The sequence below is a fragment of the Hemicordylus capensis genome, chromosome 1, assembly GCF_027244095.1.
Source record: "Hemicordylus capensis ecotype Gifberg chromosome 1, rHemCap1.1.pri, whole genome shotgun sequence".
NCBI classification, from domain to species: domain Eukaryota; kingdom Metazoa; phylum Chordata; class Lepidosauria; order Squamata; family Cordylidae; genus Hemicordylus; species Hemicordylus capensis.
In genome coordinates this window covers 387,645,826-387,664,911 of record NC_069657.1, presented here as the reverse complement: position 1 = coordinate 387,664,911, position 19,086 = coordinate 387,645,826, and the positions used below count along the sequence as shown (strand labels likewise).

Sequence of the window (19,086 nt, the reverse complement as noted above, 5' to 3'; positions counted from 1 at the left end):
GCATAGCTCAGTGGTAGAGCATCTGCTTGCATGCCAAAAGTCTCAGGTTCACTCTCTAGCAGCATCTCCAGATAGGGCTGAGAAAGACTCCTGCCTGGAACCTTAGAGAGCTGCTGCCAGTCAGTGTAGACAATACTGAGCTAGATGGACCATTGGTCCTCCTATGTTTCTATGAGGTTGAGAACCCTTGCCCTACTACAGGCATCTCCTCTTTCTGATAGCATCTTGGGACCAGCACCATTTTACCATGTAGATGCTGTTTGAAACTGTCTGCATAGGATCATCTCGGCATCACTGTTCTAACCTGCAGTGCAGCAGATCATGTGGAGTGTTCCTGTACCAGCATCCGCCACAAAATGTGCTTCACTGGCATGGCAACACTGCAGAATCTGCAGCGAGGCACGTTGCAGCAGTAATAGATGAAAACATCATGCAGAGCCAGTTCAGGTGGTACCTGCTTGAAGTTAATTCAACACATTCTATTGGGGAGGAATATGTCAATGTTCTGTGTTGCAAACGTTTGGGATTTTCAACACAGAAATGTTAGAGGTACTTCTACACTGAGAGCTGAGCCATGGCTTTCTGTCATTAAGACCATAGGAATGGTTTTCTTTAATATTTTGTAGGCAGCCTTCTTTCAATAGCAACTATTTTGAAGGCAGCTTACAAGGTAAATCAAGAAGCAAACCAAGCACAACTGTTTATTAAAACATAAAGTTATTAAATCAAACAATTTAAAAAGTGTATACCAACAAAAGGAAGCACATTTTCACACAGCGCATAATTAATCCATGGAATACTCTGCCACGGGAAGTGGTGATGGCCACCAGTTTGGATGGCTTTAAGAGGGGCTTAGACAAATTCATGGAGGACGGGTCTATCAATGGCTGCTAGAATGGTGACTATAGGCCATCTCCAGCCTACGAGGCATGATGTCTCTAAATATCAGTTGCTGGGGAGCAACAGCAAAGAGAGAGGGCACACCCTCACCTCTTGCTTGTGGGCTCCCCAGAGGCATCTGGTGGGCCACTGAGTGAAACAGGATGCTGGACTAGATAGGCCTTGGGCCTGATCCAGCAGGGCTGTTCTTATGTTCTTACGAATTTGCCTGCACAAAAATTGCTAGATGATATTTGAGGTTGTGCTACATCATCCCCTAGAAGTACTCAGCAAGAAAGAGAAAATCTTGATGGTGTGAAGCATATTGGTAGATTTATCTGTCTCTTCATGATTCCATGGCCTGTCTTCATACGCACTGTGGTGTGTGGGAGATGCTTCCTTCCCAGAGCAAGGTTGCACATTGCTGTGGGGGGTGTGTGTGTGTGTGTGTATTAATTAACCACATGTGTAGGGCTAATCTGTGATTGAGTCTTTCCTACCCAATCACCACCCAGATGGGAAAGACCACACAATCAGCTCTGTCTATGTAATTGCTTCATTCACACACTCTCCTGTGCCATGCAATGACACTACAGGAAAGTGGATGTGAAAATAGACTTAGAAGACAGACATCGAGAAGTGTGCTAATTACCATCTGTGGAGGAATTTAAAGGTTGCACTTCATTAATTTCTTATTTTATTTATTTGTTTGTTTATTTATTTATTTGATTCAATTTCTATACCACCCTTCCAAATATGGCTCAGGGCGGTTTACACAGAAAAATAACAAATAAACAAGATGCATCCCTGTCCCCAAAGGGTTCACAATCTAAAAAGAAACATAAGATAGACACCAGCAACAGTCACTGGAGGTACTGTGCTGGGGGTGGATAGGGCCAGTTACTTTCCCCCTGCTAAATAAAGAGAAGCACCACATTAAAAGGTGCCTCTTTGCCAAGTTAGCAGGGATGATATTATGTCATAATATAAGTGCGACCTCTAAATGTCCTACTGCAAATTGTAATCATTGCCACCCAGCCCTTCTCAGGGCCATTTAAACTGCAGCTTCCCATCTGTTCTTTCACCTGGATCAGTGCTAATCCTGGTGAAACTACAAAAAGATGTGAAACGCCATGCTCCTCAGCACCCTATCCAAAAACCTGTGGCTTGGCCATAGCCAGCAGCGTATCTTCTGTATTCACCAGCACCAATAAGCAATACTTTGCGATTAACAACATGGTGTTATTTGCTTAACTGCAGTATGACAGCACCCACAAGATTGAATGCCATAGCAAGAAAATATGTTGCCTGTTCATATAGCAACAGTAATGATTATCCTCCTAAAGTAGCAAATATCATGGAGAGATACTGTGGGATGAGAGTGCACTCTCCTGGTAATAGTGTGCAATGCATCACATAGATGAGGCAACTGCACCTGAATTCTTGTATTGGTACCAGATTTTGCATTCCACATACAGGAGTACTAAAGCAAGAAAGGGAAGACAGTAAAGTACACAAACATCATCTGAGCAGCATTTTTACAACATAATCAACAGTCCTAATGCTAGGAAATGGTTTTGTAGATTGTGAGCCTCTTTGAGGCAAAGTAAACTGCTTGGTGAACTTTTGTTGAAAAGCGGAAGCTGTATATATAAATATTCCTAATAATAAAAGGGCTGCATGTTTTGCTAATATTTTTAGCCAATATAAAATAGGGTCTGGTTGGGTTTAATTAAAAAAAACTTAATTAAGTTTTCATCACACAGCTAAAAAAAGGCTGTGCTATGATGTTAAATTGAACTGATATTATGCCTCACTACAGTGATGCTACTCAGATCTCAGTCAGATGTAAGCTGGAGCCAGAACTAGATCATGTTATGTATTTTCAAATCTAATTTGCTTGTTAATTTAAGCAACAGTATGTCTGGAGAGCAAAGTGTGGACATGTTCCAGGGGCTGCTGTGCTCATCCTCAAAGATAATGAAACCATCTTCACTGCCCATGAGGTGGGTGGGGGTCTAGACCAGTGTTTCTCAATCACCAGTACACAGACTGGTGCTGGTCCACAAGGCATTGGGTACCGGTCTGTGAGGCATCACTCATAAAAATCATCCCCCCCCCAAAAAAAAAAATAAATTCGGGCCTCCAGGAGCTCTCCAGAGCTTATTTCTAGGAAGCCCTCACTGCTGGATAATGTTCATTTCACTTCCTTTAAATGAACATTATCCAGCAGCAACGGCTGCCTGGAAATAAGCTCCAGAGAGCTGCCCAAATTTTTTTGGGGGGGGTGCCTGGGGGTTGGGCGATGGGGGGTGACCCTCTTACTAATGGCTGGTCCGGGAAACTGCACATGAATAATGTACCAGTCCATGACTCCAAAAAAATTAAGAAACACTGGTCTAGACAGCAATTCATGCCATGTGTCTGTAAGATCTATTGGAATTCTTTGAGCCATATTATCTTCTGGACCTCTATCAAGCAACTTTCAAAGTGCTTAGTTCTTGAGCAGAGCATAGGGTTTGTAATAAGAAAGTAGCATATTATTAACAACTCTTAATAACAAGGTAGGACCTTTGGCCTGTATGTTAGAACATCAAAAACCTTCTCAGAATATTATTTATTTTGAAAATAAGTGTGGCATATTAATGTGTGTCATCTAGCTGGTTTTTTAGAATGTTTTTATGAGAAATAGAAAGACTTAAAGGGCTGTGTTCTCACAATTCTGGTTAAAGAGTTAACCAGGATCACTGAGCCCTATGGTTGTGTGAATGCAGATTTGCTGGGCAAACCTGGTTATCTGTCCTGATTAAATGAAGTTTAACCATGGTGGTTTGACCTGGATTGCCCAGGAAATCTGTATTCTCACAAAGAGCTCTGCGGAGCTCAGCAATCCTGGTTAGCTCTTTAACTAGGAACATTGTGCTTATGAGAACACAGCCACAGGAAAATCCTCATTGGTGTTTGTAACATAATTCAACCTTACTGTAATTCATAAAACTATTAGGTGAATAGATCCATTTATCATTGGTTACTTTCAGTTTAAAATGTCTAAAGGCTCGCAATGGATGAAGGGATGGAGAAGATGGCGGAAAAAGTCCAGAAGAGTGTAAAGATTGCTCCTGGAGCAGTTGTCTGTGTGGAGAGTGAAATCAAGGGAGATGTAACAATCGGGCCGAGGACAGTTATTCACACCAAAGCCCGAATCATTGCAGAAGCTGGACCAATTGTAATTGGGGAAGGTAACCTCATTGAAGAACAGGCAACTATCAAAAACGTCTATCCTGAAAATATTACCCATGATACAGAGGATGTGGGAGCCAAGCCAATGATTATTGGCACCAACAACGTATTTGAAGTTGGCTGTTGTTCACAGGCAATGAAAATTGGAGACAACAATGTAATTGAGTCCAAAGCATTTGTGGGAAGAAATGTGTTCTTGACCAGTGGCTACATCATTGGAGCCTGTTGCAATGTCTATGGAGCAGACTGTCTTCGTCGAGTGCAGACAGAGCGGCCACAGACGTGCCAAACGAAACTTGCTTCAAACCACAGCTCTTTTCTTAATCTGGTTTGCCAGTTGATCCAAACTAGGGCTTGTTGAAGGCCAGCAGTAGTGAACAGCTGACTCAACTCAAGTATTAATGCCACCACAAACGCTGCAATTGGACTTCCTCATGAAAATCCTGCCCAACTACCACCATCTTAAGAAGACCATGAAAGCACCTTCTACTTCTACTCCTGTAAAAAGCTGAAGGACCTCTCTGCACAAGTATTAAAATTGCTGTGGAGGTGTTCCCTTATACTTCATGATAGCAAGAAGTAATTTGTTCTGCTTAATTTATGAGCTCATTCATTCCATTGCACAATTTAATTTTTATTTATTAAACTTAGAAATAATAAAAGCTGCTTATATTCCTTTCAGATGAAAAAAAAATGTCTAAAGGCTCATATCTGAAAATGCATATTGTTGATCCACAGCAGTGAAAGGAATTCTTCTTCTTTTAACAATAACGTATTAGCCAGAGACCAAACTTGTAATTTACATGGTTGAAGTATAATTACTTCAAACAAAATTCCTCCATCACTTATAAGAATGCAAGAAGAGCCTTGCTGTATCAGGCCTAGTGCCTGTCTAGTCCAGCATCCTGTTTCCCACCAGATGCCTTTGGGAAGCCCACAAGCAGGAGATGAAGGCATGACCCCCACCCTCTCCTGTTATTGCTCCCCTGCCACTGGTATTCAAAGGCATACACCTGTTGAACCTGGGAGGTAGCCAGTGGTGTTGCTATAATTGAGTAGATGGGCTCAAAGAACCAGCTCCTGAGGGCCACCCAGCTCCACCCCTCCCTATTTTCTTCATTCTTCATTGTGTCCCTCACTCCAAGGGGCTGCTGGGGAGAGGGGCAAACATGGGCCCCCTCCCCGCTAGCTACACCCCTGGAGATAGCATACAGCCACAAAGACTAGTAGCTATTGATAGACCTGTCCTCCATGAATTTGTATAAGCCCCTCTTAAAGCCATCCAAGCTGGTGGCCACCACCACATCCTATAGCAACAAATTCCATAGACTAATTATGCACAGCGTGAAGAAGTAACTATCATGTTCTTGTGACTATGACTGCATCTTTTAAAATTGTTCTGGCTCAGTTCCCTGTCAATCTTGCATACAGTTCTCTGAGATGGCATAGGAGGGGAATTTTCGTAAGAATGCTCTTTAGTTCCCTAGAAGAAACAGACGAATTCTCCATGAAGCTAGTTATAAAATGAAAGCCCTTGGAGAACAGGCCTATTAAAATGTAAACAAAGCAGTGTGTGCATGTGAGGAGCTCTTTCCTGGTCAGTCCAGAAGGGTAGTTTCTATTACACCTGAGGATAGCTTTACACTGGGAAGTTGTTAGGCTGAGGACTTGTTAAACCAGGTCAAGATAACAAAATGCCTAAGAAGTGAATGAAACAGCCTCTTTATAACCTGGTAAACAAAAGTTCAAGGTCAAATCAATACTTGGGTCCAAACAGACAGACATTCCTCTAGGTAAGTGTTGATTTGAGACATGTAAAAGGCATCTGAACCGGTGTTGTCTACAGTTGGGGATCTATTTAAATCCCCATTTATTTAGAAATTCCCATAAGTTTTAAGGATCTTGAAGGAGAAAATCGCCCGCTTTCAACCTACCATGCTTCAAGAATGTGGATGGACTTGAATCCTATGAATAAGATAGCGAGGCTGTTTTCACGCTCAGGCAAAACCGGGCTAAGGAAGCCAAGCCTGGCCTTGCCCATGCATAAGAACCAATGGGATCCTGCCCAATCCCGGCGGGCCCTCAGTGACAAACCCACCTAAGGAGCCACCTGCTTAAATGAGGTTAAGGGAGAGCGCTGCTCCCTTTGCCCTTTGTTGTTAATCATATGGCAATGTCAGCTGCTTTCAGCTGATGCTGTGACTCTGACGGGCAGCTGTCCATCGCTGGGGAAATCTCCATAATGCACAGCACAGTTGTGCAGTGCATTATGGGTGTTCTGGGGGCTGGCACCTTCCACACTGCCAGGGGCAGCCAGCAGTCAATCCACCCACCCAGCAAAGACCAGGGGATCATCTGTAGGGGAGGTCAGCTTTTCATGGCTTCCTCCCTTCACCCCTTTCTCACCAGTCGTAAGAAAGGGCTCAGTGTGGATTATTTGGAGACAGAGAGACCTCTATGGAGCTTTGGTTCGCTTGATATCCCTAGCCCCCTTTTCTTTTTACTCCCTCTAGTTCAGAAGCTAAAAGACAGAAGTCACACTGCCATGAAGATGACCTTGGGCGAGTCCCAATCTCTTTCCCTGACCTACTTCACAGGGTTGTTGTGAGCATAAAATTGGAGAATAGAACCTCATACACTGTCTAAACTCCTTGGAGGAATTGTGGTTATATTTGCATCTTCAAAATTCAGATCGTTAGCCCATTCTGTATGTTTAGTTTTCATTTGTAATGTCATATAATCCAACCAAATTATTTTTTAAAAAACCATTTAAAATGTTAACTTTGCCATTTCAGTTTATTTCTTCTATATAGTTCTCCCATGAGCCTCATGGGAAAACTACATATTCTGCCTCCACCTCATGTCTTCAGCATGTGATAGCTGCTTCTCCTCTTGCAAATCAGAGAAGCACTCGACAGGAAGAGATGCTCAATCCTTCCCCTGCCTGCTTAACCTTCTAGCAGGGTTTTCAACAATGGGAAACAAAAAAATGCCAACTGCGTTTGATTAAAAGTAAGGACAATCACAATGTGTCAAGAACTACTGATGCTAAGGTAAGGAAACAGAGCCTGCATACTCCTGTGTGGTATGGCTCTGTGTGGCAGCCAGCTGAACTACACAGCTTTACCAGAGAATGAAATTTTCAGGCCCTGGTCTGACCCCACCCAGCCAGGCTGCTTGCTGGATCCTTCCAGAACAGGAAGGATGTGAAGGCTTCCTGCCTGGCATGAGGCTTTGCCACAGTTTCAAGATGCCCTTGCTTCTGGTGTGTTTTCTGATCCCGGTTGCTACTTGGTTTGATTGCTAGCTTTGGCTGTGACTTTCAGCTTCTTTTCTGTTCCTTTCTGGCTTGACCTATTTGACCTTTTGGCTTTTCTGGACCCATTGTTTGCTCAGTTTTGACCCTTGGCTTCACTGAGAAAAAAGATGACTGTAGGGAGACATGACAGAGGTCTATAAAAGCATGCATAGTGTCGAGTAAGTGAATAGAGAGAAATTTTTCTTTCTCACACATAACACTAGAAACGGGTCATCCCATGAAATTGATTGCCAAGAAATTTCTGTCCAACAACAGGAAGTACTTTTTCACACAATGCATAATCAACTTGTGGAATTCTCTGCCACAAGATGTGGTGTTGGCAACTAGTTTGGATGGCTTTAAGAGGGGTTTGGATAACTTCATGGAGGAGAGGTCTATCAACGGCTTCTAGTTGGAGGGCTATAGGCCACCACCAGCCTCAGAGGCACAATGCCTCTGAGTACCAGTTGCAGGGGAGTAAGTAACACCAAGAGAGAGGGCATGTCCCCAACTCCTGCCTGTAGGCTTCCAGCGGCATCTGGTGGGCCACTGTGTGAAACAGGATGCTGGAATAAATGGACCTTGGGCATGATCCAGCCATGCTGTCCTTATGTTCTTATATGTTGATTTCCAGACCCAGGTTCCTGGTCAACTATTTCATTCCTGGTTCTCTGTTGGGCCCTGCCTATCCCAACTTCAGGCTCTGACCTACCCTCCAGTAGCTGCCCACGACCCAGCACTGACACAATACACAAATACATCAATGATTTTTATAGCAAGAAGGCCACACCTCAATCATAGTCCAAAGAGGACGTGTCATGATCAAACATTCCCAGAGACAGTTTCCCCATTACAATCTACTGCAATTGTACAGTTGATTTGTTCTAAAGCAGGAGTTCTGGATGGGAGGGGGGAAATGATTATGTAATATTCTGTAAGCAAATAAGTGCAAACTGCCTTCTCCCTATGAAGAATCAAGGTGGCAATACAGGTAGAGCCTATCTTTTTCAATCCAAATGCCTGCTCTTACAATGCAGGGGTTCCCAACCTGTGGTCCTGCAGATGTTGCTGTACTACAAGTCCCATCATCCCCAGAAGAGGCAGCTGCTGAGGGTGGTGCCAGTGGGGCGGTGAGAATTACATGTAAAAGTCATTACTGTTGATGTCACTTGCACCTGGTAGCTACTGCGAGCAGCACCGCCCCATCTGGCATCCCATACAGTGCAGTGTTCCCTCTAACAGGGATTCCCAGATGTGGTTGACGACAACTCCCACAATCTCCAGCCAAAGGCCACTGCAGCTGGGAATGCTGTGAGTTGTAGTGAACAACATCTGGGAATCCCTGTTAGAGGGAACAGTGACGTGTTGGCTGGCCGCCCCACCTATAACACTCATCTGGCCTCTGGCACCAGCCTCACCAGCCGCCTCTGATCCCCAGCTACAATTTAAATAATAAATTTATATAAATAAATAAATTTATTGGGGCTGGGGACGATGGGACAGAGTTCAGCAACATCCAGTGATGTAGTTCTCAGGGAGGAGAGCTGATCTTGTGGTAGCAAGCATGACTTGTCCCCTTAGCTAAGCAGGGTCCACCCTGGTTGCTTATGAATGGGAGACTTGATGTGTGAGCACTGTAAGATATTCCCCTCAGGAGGTGGAGCCGCTCTGGGAAGAGCATCTAGGTTTCAAGTTCCCTCCCTGGCATCTCCAAGATAGGGCTGAGAGACACTCCTGCCTGCAACCTTGGAGAAGCCGCTGCCAGTCTGGGTAGACAATACTGAACTAGATGGACCAATGGTCTGATTCAGTATATGGCAGCTTCCTATGTTCCTAGTTGCCAATTCAGAAATGCAGGTGCTCTCCACAACAGCCCCCATGGCCATGCCCACGCCAACACCAAGAAAAGCCGAGAAGCAGAGAGAAGACACACTCTGTCCCTGTGTGTGTCCCCCCCCCCACTAAACCCCGGCAACATCTGGAGTGCCACAGGTTGGGAACCCTTGTTATAATGAACCAAGTCAAAGATTTTGAGAAATTAAAAGACAGCTGCTGATTCTTGAGCTTATAACTAGCATAGAATCTGGACAGTGAGATGCCTGATCACAGCCATTCTGAAAACATTACCTTGAATCTAAACACCAATGAATCCATACTTGACTGACATTTACAGTCGCTCTTCAAGACATGCCTGTGAACAGAACCATGATGGTAAGTAACACTGACTACATACTCCAAAGCCTGCCTCAACTTGCCCCTCTATTCCAAGAATGCTGTTACGTTCTAAGCTGGCCTTCTCCCCTTGGTTTCCAATCTCATCTGCCTCAGGCATCCTCAGCTAATTCCAAAGAAGGAATCTCCCAACCCTTGAAGATCTCTCCCTGTCCCCACCCACCTTCCACAAGCATGCCACTGCTACAGCCCAAGAGGAAACCTGTTGCATGGGGCAGGGCAGAGGAAACAACTGGATGAATGCTAAATATTCCGGTTAACAGTTACATATCTACTCTGCTTCATTTGATTGATTGATTGATTGATTGTGATTGATTAAGTGCGGACAAGATGGTGTCAACTCTTAACGACCACATAGATAGATTCTCTCCAGGATGATGTGTCTTCATTTCCTAAGGTTAATTCTTGTAAATCACACTTTGGCAATGACTTCACTCACATCTACTTGGAGCCCAATCCTGGGTATATTTACTTGGAAGTAAGTTCCATTGACCCCAATATAGCTTCTTCCCAGCAAATAATGCTAGGTGTATGCTTCTATCAGTTCTGTTAGCTGATATGTACAAGGCTTGAGAACTTTCCAGTCTCTGGCCATATTAAGATGATTGAACTTGGCTTTGCACAGTTGTCCACTAAGTTAAATCCGTATAGTTGGAATATAGATAGTGGCAGGTTCCATTTTAGGAGGGCAAAATTCACAAATAAGGTTACAGAGTGAGATTCTCAGTCTGAAAAGGCTTCTATCAGAGTACAGGCAGGCAAGCAATTGAACAAGTCGCTTAATGTAAGGAGGTGCTTTATAGGGCTGGCTGGGATCCTATAGAATCTCTATGCCACCCAGATCTTGCTAGGCTTGTATCATTCTCCAGCCAACTGTGATGTACCAGAAATCAAGATAGCAGCACTCCTCACTTGCAAGCTCCTCAGTGGCACAGAGGGCCAGTAGCTGGGCTCTTGCCATCAGAATCCCTACTCTGAGACCCACAGTGACTTCCAGAGCCACTCTCAGGGTCAGATGGAAACTAGGATCAAACACTTATGTGGAATCCTGGCAACTTGAAAGCACTAGGTAACCGAGTCAAGCTGAAGAGCACCATAACCTACAGGTCAAAACATGAGTGTGACCCATGGATCTCTTATTGAGTGGTCATGTGTCACAATGTCCCCTCAGAACTGCTGTTTGCCCTGAATTAGTGCCAATAACAGCTTCCTTCCTGGTGCAAATAACTTAGTAGTAGTAGTTGTGCCATTGTGTTGGTGTTGACACCTGGCGACCACAGAGCCATGTGGTTTTCTTTTGGTAGAACACAGGAGGGGTTTACCATTGCCTCCTCCTGCGCAGTATGAGATAATGCCTTTCAGCATCTTCCTATATTGTTGCCTCCAGTAAGAAACATACCAGCAGGGATTTGAATTGAACCAGCAACCTCTTGCTCCCTAGGCAAGTTACTTCCGCTCAAGATGGTGGTACATCTGCTGGTAACCTCTAGGCTGGATTACTGCAATGCACTCTATGTAGGGCTGCCTTTGTACATAGTCTGGAAACTGCAGTTGGTCCAGAATGCAGTGGCCAGGTTGGTCTCTGGATCATCTAGGAGAGACCATATTACTCCTGTGTTGAAGGAACTGCACTGGCTGCCGATACATTTCCAGGCAAAATACAAGGTGCTGGTCATTACCTATAAAGCCCTAAACAGGCCCTGGGTATTTAAGAGAACGTCTTCTTCGCTATGAGCCCCACTGCCTGCTAAGCTCATCTGGAGAGGTTCGCCTGCTGCTGCCACCAACTCGTCTGGTGGCTACTCGGGAATGGGCCTTCTCCGTTGTAGCCCCTGGACTTTGGAATGCACTTCCTGTTGAAATAAAAGCCTCCCCATCTCTGGCAACTTTTAAAAATGCACTGAAGACACATTTATTCACCCAGGCCTTTAATTAGATTTATAGTTTTAAATAATTTTAATACTGGGGATTAAATGTTTTTAATCTTTTAAAGGATTTTAATTGTTAATTGATTTAATGTTTTAAATTATATTAATTGTAAACCACCCAGAGATGTAGGTTTGGGGCAGTATGGAAATATTTTAAATAAATTTAATTAAAAAATAAAAAGTAAGAATATGATTTCCGATCCCAGCTCTCCCCCGCAACTTAAGTCCTATCTAAATTTTATATGAAAAGTACGTAAGGAAACTCCAGTGGTTACTTCTGCTACAGGGACAATTTTCATTGGAGAAGCAGAGGGACTTGTTTCTCCAGTGAATACGACGATGAATATTTATATTCCAAGTTTCAACAAAAGTTCCCAAAGCGGTTTACATAGGCATGTTAGGTAGGTAAAGGTAAAATGTGCCAACGAGTCAGTGTCTACTCCTGGCGACCACAGAGCCCTGTGGTAGGTAGGTAGGTAGAAACAAACAGACAGACAGACAGACAGACAAACAAATAAATTAAATTAAATGGCTCATTCTCCCCAGAGGGCTCACAATCTTAAAAAAGAAACATAGACACCAGCAACAGCCACTGGAGCGATGCTACTGGGGCTGGACAGGGCCCGTTGTTCTCCCTCTGCTCAATAAACAGTCCTCATTGCTTGAACTCCAGTTCCCAGTTGCTCCCACCCCTCCCCTTCCCCACTGTAGGCTTCCAGTTCTATCTTAGCTAATCTTACATCTGGACCCTTCTTTGCTGGAAGTTTTCAAGCAGAGGCTGAACAACCATCTGCCAAGGATGTTGTAGCCGTATCCTGCACGAAACTGGGGTGTAGACTAGAAAATCTCCATGGTCCCTTCAACTCTAAAATTTGATGATTCTGTGATTCTACATTCTCCATAGAAGGCTAGGGGCAATAAAGAGTCTTGAGCACAGAACTGTGGCGAGCAGGGAGAGGGTTAAGCACCCAAATTCTGATATTTTTCTTCTCTTAGAAAGGAAAAGTTATTTGAAAGACATGGCCTGTGAACCTAATTTCATTGTACTGCAGTTTTTCCCTTTATGAGAGAAGAAAACTTCTTCCTCTTTAAGACAATGATCTGTACATGTAGATTTCATTGCATACCTGAGCCAATTTGTTTTTCCAATTTGTTTGTTTTGAGGGAATTTGCTTACTTTTGATCTCAAAGTAAGACTATTTTATTGACTGGACACAAAGCTCTCTTCTAATTTTCTTTTTTGCTTTGCAATAGTATTTGCATTCATGAATCTTAGATGCTTCTCAGTAAAAATCAATGTCTACTTATTAATATATTGACACACGTTTTATGAGCAATTTTAAAAGGAGTGTGTTCTACACATTCAGATAACTATGGCAGCAGGAGCATGGATTTTACAGCCCACAATCATTTCATGCATTTGATTTTTCTATATTGATGGTTCTACCCTTTCTTTCCATTTATAAATTCAGATACAGTACTAAAAGTTGACAAATACCATTTCTTATTGCCCACATAAATATTCATTATAATTCTGGAAATACAAGCAAGCTATGCAGAATTAGGTAATGTTTAGAAGGGTGTGGAAGCCGTATCAGAAATTTGAGGCCACTGTTATTGGGCACAAGACAGCCACAGCTCTTTTAATTTCAGCATGTTCAGTATACTAACCCTCTTCCTCAGAAATCAATGGGACCTAGAAATCTTTTTAACCCTTGGGCTAGATTGTGTCCATTCGTTTCATGTATAGATATGATGATTTAATATAAATATAAGAAGATGAAGAAAACACTCATAACAAATACAGATGCCAAATGCCATTTTTAAAAATTAAATCCCACTTCATTTATCTAGCACTTGTGCAACCAGATACAATGCAGATTTACTCAGCAGAATATCTCACCATGTTCAATGGGATTTACTCCCAATGCTGTGCAGTGCACACAGCATTGCAGTCTTAATGTTCCAAGTAAAAGGTTTACTTAATGTGCATCTTCACAAAATTCCTGTGAGAATATTGCAACATTGGAAAGACAAATTCCAGCCTTCAACACAATGCTGGACTTGAGACACACGTACTCTGGCTCTATTCAAAAAAAGTTACATACAGAAGAGCTCAATGGAAGGAGACCTTGCCAAGCATATGGTCAGCATTTATGGAAATATATGCATTTTGTTTAGACTTGTGTTCAGTTACAATTTATTCTCTGTATATTGTGACTCGAACAGGAACACATTTTTATCCCAACCCCCAACCACTACCACCCTATCCACTGTGCCCTCACTTTAACTGGTTATGCATATTATATTAAGAAGTTGCACTGAAACCTAAAAACAATCTCTTATATTTTTAAAAAGGAGATTATATGGTAGGTAGCAGGATTGTTACTAGCTTCCTCCCTCCATTCCCTAATTTAGTTTGGGTCACAGTTATTGGAGGCTTACTAAATTTGCATGGAAAATTACTTCAGTAGCTTTATCTGCTTTAAAGTGGATGTTAGGTTAAGTTGCTAAGTTTGGCTTCATATCCCTTGACAGAAGGGATTTACAGAAGGTAGTTCCATTTCCTTCCCTCATAGGACATTTATCCTTTCAGCTGAAAAGGATTTGTGGGCTTTCCCTCCTTTATCCATAAAGCCAGATAATCAGCAATTTTCTTTAATTTTAAAGAAAGGATGTTTGTAAACATAGGGTGGAACTAATTTGCATATAAGTATAGATATACTGTTATGCATATTAGATATCCTTTTGTTGGCGGGGGCGGGTGTGGATCTGCTAACACTACTTGGGTGATGGTTAAATAAAGGACAACAGAAGAAATTAAATATGTAAATACAGGGGGAAATGCAGTCACTTAATTTTGTGGGAAATGATAAACTATATGTGACAAAATGATTGCTATTTAGCCTACTTTCCTTATGGAAAAAAAGGAAGAAAGTTATCACTAAGTCCAGGAGGATGTCAGCATGGCTAACAGGTAAAGTCAAGGAAGCCATAAAGGAGAAGAAGAATTCCTTCCAAAATTGGAAGGCCTGCCCAAATGAAGAGAACAGAAAGGAACACAAACTCTGACAAAAGAAATGCAAGGTGACAATAAGGGAGGTGAAAAGAGAGTTTGAGGAACATTTAGCTAAACATCGAGGGGAATAACAAAAACTTCTTTAAATACATCAGAAGCAGGAAACCTGCCAGGGAGGCAGTTGGACTGTTAGATAATGAGGGAGTGAAAGGGATTATTAAGGAGGATATGGAGGTTGCAGAGAAGCTAAATGAGTTCTTTATGTTTGTCTTCACTGCACAGGATACTGAGCATATACCTGTTCCTGAATCAGGCTTTTTGGGGATGGAGGCTAAAGAACTGAGTCAGATAGAAGTGACAAGAGTTGATGGTCTAAACTATCTGGAAACATTTAAACTAGCAAATTGCCAGGGCCAGACGGCATCCACCCAAGAGTCTTTAAAGAACTCAAATGTGAAATTGTCGACCTCCTTGCTAAAATATATAACTTATCCCTTATGACCATACTTTATACACCCAACAGAGGGCTTATCCACCCAGCCCAGGCAGACGGACTCCCTCTTATTCGCCTTTCAAAAGGACCAAAGATCAAATTATGTGGGTCTCTGCCTGAGTCTAATGACCACCATACTTAACCTCTTCATTTTGAACAGCTCACTTGAAAATGACCATCCCACCAAGTTCACCTATCTGGCCACCTCCAGAATCAGCCTGGTTGATGCCTGGATGTGACTCATTCAGGCCGTTAGATCCAAAGATTCTGCCATGTTCTGGCATCTTACAAAGCACTCTCCCAGCTATGGTCCAAATCACTTGGATTGTCATATTCACACAGGGATCTGGGAGAGATAATTTCACGACCTATACAAAGACCCTGCTGCTGTTTGCAGAAACTCCCCCTATGCCATTGAAGATACTCCAGCATGAGCTCTGGTGTCAGCTTCAGAGATCCACAGTCTAGTTGCCCAATTAAGACTGGGGAAGGTTCCAGGTGAGGACCTTATTCCACCCGAGGCTGTTAAAAATAATCTGGACTGGTGGGCCCCTATCCTGGCATCACTCTTCACCTATATTGACACAAATGGCCAAATTCCCAAGGACTGGGGGGTAGTGATCACTGTCCCTTTATTTAAAACGGGCATGAAGGATGACCCTGCCAATTACAGACCCATCAGTTTGCTAAATACCATTAGCAAACTTTATGCGAGACACCTATACAGGAAACTTAGGGATTGGCTGGAACAGGAGGGAAATGAGAAGTGGGGTCCCCCAGGGATTTGTACTCGGACCAGAGCTTTTTAATTTATTCATAAATGATCTAGAAGTAGGGGTAAGCAGTGAGGTGGCCAAATTTGCAGATGATACCAAACTCTTTTGGGTAGTGAAATCCAAAACAGATTGTGAGGAGTTCCAAAAGGATCTCTCCAAACTGGGTGAGTGGGCGACAAAATGGCAAATGTGGTTCATTGTTGGCAAGTGTAAAGGGATGTACATTGGGACGAAACCTCCCAACTTCAATATACGCTGATGGGATCTGAGCTGTCAGTGATTGACCAGGAGAGGGATCTTGGGGTCGTGGTGGACAGCTCATTTAAAGTGTCGACTCAATGTGTGGCAGTTGTGAAAAAGGCCAATTCCATGCTAGGGATGATTAGAAAGGGGATTGAAAATAAAACTGCTAATATTATAATGCCCTTATACAAAACTGTGGTGCGGCCACACTTGGAGTACTGCATGCAATTCTGGTCACCGTATCTTAGGAAGGACATTGTAGAACTGGAAAAGGTGCAGAAGAGGACAACCAAGATGATCAGGGGCCTAGAGCACCTTCCTTATGAGGCAAGAATACAACACCAGGGGCTTTTTAGTTAAGAAAAAAGACAACACATAACACTAGAACCAGAAGTCATCCCATGAAATTGATTGCCGGGAAATCTAGGACCAACAAACGGAAGTACTTTTTCACACAACACATAATCCACTTGTGGAATTCTCTGCCACAAGATGTGGTGACAGCCAACAACCTGGATGGCTTTAAGAAGGGTTTGGATAACTTCATGGAGGAGAGGTCTATCAACGGCTACTAGTCGGAGGGCTGTGGGCCACCTCCAGCCTCCAAGGCAGGATGCCTCTGAGTACCAGTTGCAGGGGAGTAACAGCAGGCGAGAGGGCACGCCCTCATCTCCTGCCTGTGGCTTCCAGCAGCAATGAGTGGGCCACCGTGCAAAAAAGGATGCTTGACTAGATGGGCTTTGGGCCTGTTCTTATGTTCTTATGTTAAACTTCACCAGATAATGACAAAGCTGAATTACTGAAAAAATGGACAGTGATCCAATTAATATTTTTACTTGGTTCTGCCTAAGAAATAATTGTGCCAGCTTGTATAAGATAAACAAGCTGGTTTTCTTTGTAATGTAACTGGATAAGCAGGCTGTTTTTAAAATTGTGATGTACCTAGATTCTTCTGACTCAGTTGCCAAAGAAAAATGGAGAAAAGAATATATTATACTTACAATAAAACAATGGACAACTTTATCCAGAGATCTATATAAATATATTTTAGACACTGCCTCAAAAGAAAATTTTAAAGCTTATTTAATATATTTGATATCCTGCCTTTCAGGCTACACTCTCTATCAAGTGGCATATACATTTAATTAAAAGGAACATTTATAAGTAGTAACAATTTAAAAACTGTATTACACTCCAGCAAGGGTGACCAGGATGTTCACAGGAGTTTTAGATGTCTATTGGGGGTACCATTTTGTATCTTTTGACATTAGTTGATAGACTTGCCCTTCTGTTTACCAAAAAAAATTATTATTATTTTAGAACAATTTTTAAAATTTTGTATTAAGATACTATTAATGTACTATTGCTAATTAAGTATCCCTTTGAAGCCATATATTATTCTGGCTATGTTAGGAAATAATGTACCTACCATATTTGTATATAATATGTTGGTAGCAGCAAGTATTTGGGTTGCCAAACTTTGAAAAAAAGAATGTACCCTTGAAAACAAATTGCACCATGTATAGAATACCATAGTACCTTTTCCAGTGGGAAAACCCCACCAAGATCATGAATTTTGTTTGGACTTTGGCTCTGCTGCTGCTATACCTATTCCACTTATATTGCTCCCCCATCTGCTGTGCAAATAGATACGGAACCAAAGTGGTCAAGGAGGACCTAATGTGGTGTTGACAATAGAGATTAGAAGTACATCCAATATAGCTGAGACTGTACAGGATCAAAACGTCTGTTAGTCTCAATCCTTCCCAAAGTCCATATCTGATTGATTGATTGATTGATTGATTAAGTGCCATCAAGTCAGTGTCAACTCTTAGCGACCACATAGATAGATTTTCTCCAGGATGATATGTCTTCAACTTGGCGTTTAAGGTCTCTCAGTGGTGCATTCATTGCTCTCGTCATCGAGTCCATCCACCTTGCTGCTGGTCGTCCTCTTCTTCTCTTTCTTTCAGCTTTCCCCAGCATTATAGACTTCTCAAGGGAGCTGGGTCAACACATAATGTGTCCAAAGTATGATAGTTTGAGCCTGATCACATACGGCGTTAGATGATCCTGAGCATTATTTTGCTAGCATGGGAAATTAAGGATATTGTGCGATGGTTTGTGCAATCTGTTAAGACTCCTTCTTTGGTATGGGTATGTAGACTGACCTCTTCCAATCTATTGGTCACTGGGTTGTTCTCCAAATTTGCTGGAATAGTTTGGCTAGAGCCTTGACTGATTCTTCTTCTGTTGCTTGCCGTATTTATGTAGCTGTTCCATCAATTCCTGTAGCCTTCCGACTTGGTAATGACCGGAGTGCTGATCTAACTTCATCTTCCCGTACTAGAGGTTCTTGCAAGTAAGGAATATCTTCTAGAATATCTTGGATGTTGACGTCCCTGCTGTACAGATTTTCAGTATACTCCTTCCATCTTTCAGTATACTCCTTCCATCAGACAGAGATGGAAGGTCCATATCTACAGTGACAATACTCTATGCTAATTTAGTTATGACTATGCACTATTGAAATATATGGGATAAGTTAGTCGTGACTAACCTAAGTCACATTAATTCCAGTTACTCATAACAAACTTTGTTGGAACCCTGCCCCTTATCTTTTTGCACATTGTATATATAACTGTCATGGCTTTCTCTCCAGGAATCCTGGAAATTGTACTTTGGTAAGTTGCTGAGAATTCTCTGCTAGAGATTGGAGGGACCCTCCTCCATGAACTACAATTTCCAGGATTCCCTAGAAAGCGGGAATGAGGGAAAGAGGGAATGAGGGAAACATGTTTTAATATGTAGGATAGACATGTCCTTATAGTAATAACCCATATTGGAATTGAGAGGCAACTTATCAAGACACACTTCCTCTCACGCAGAACTCTAATGGAGTTGAACTAGTTTATGCCTACTTACAACCCCAGGGAGCCTAGGAATTTAGCCACAGCACCTTCACTAGGATATTCAGA

The 19,086-nt window shown here is 42.5% G+C and overlaps 1 protein-coding gene and 1 long non-coding RNA gene across 2 annotated transcripts in view; one reads left to right on the top strand and one right to left on the bottom strand.

The window, feature by feature from the left end:
• Nucleotides 1-19,086, bottom strand: part of LOC128347469 (uncharacterized) — a 40,666-nt gene that overhangs the window by 2,989 nt on the left and 18,591 nt on the right. Inside the window, exon 3 of the long non-coding RNA XR_008317571.1 lies at nt 9,545-9,608. This is a non-coding gene — a long non-coding RNA (uncharacterized LOC128347469). The remainder of the gene's footprint in view (nt 1-9,544; nt 9,609-19,086) is intronic.
• LOC128347464 (dynactin subunit 6-like) lies at nt 3,926-4,800 on the top strand. Its single transcript, XM_053302194.1, has 2 exons — nt 3,926-4,398; nt 4,526-4,800. The coding sequence occupies exons 1-2, from the start codon at nt 3,941-3,943 to the stop codon at nt 4,629-4,631; spliced, it is 564 nt and encodes a 187-aa protein (XP_053158169.1). The 5' UTR covers nt 3,926-3,940; the 3' UTR covers nt 4,632-4,800.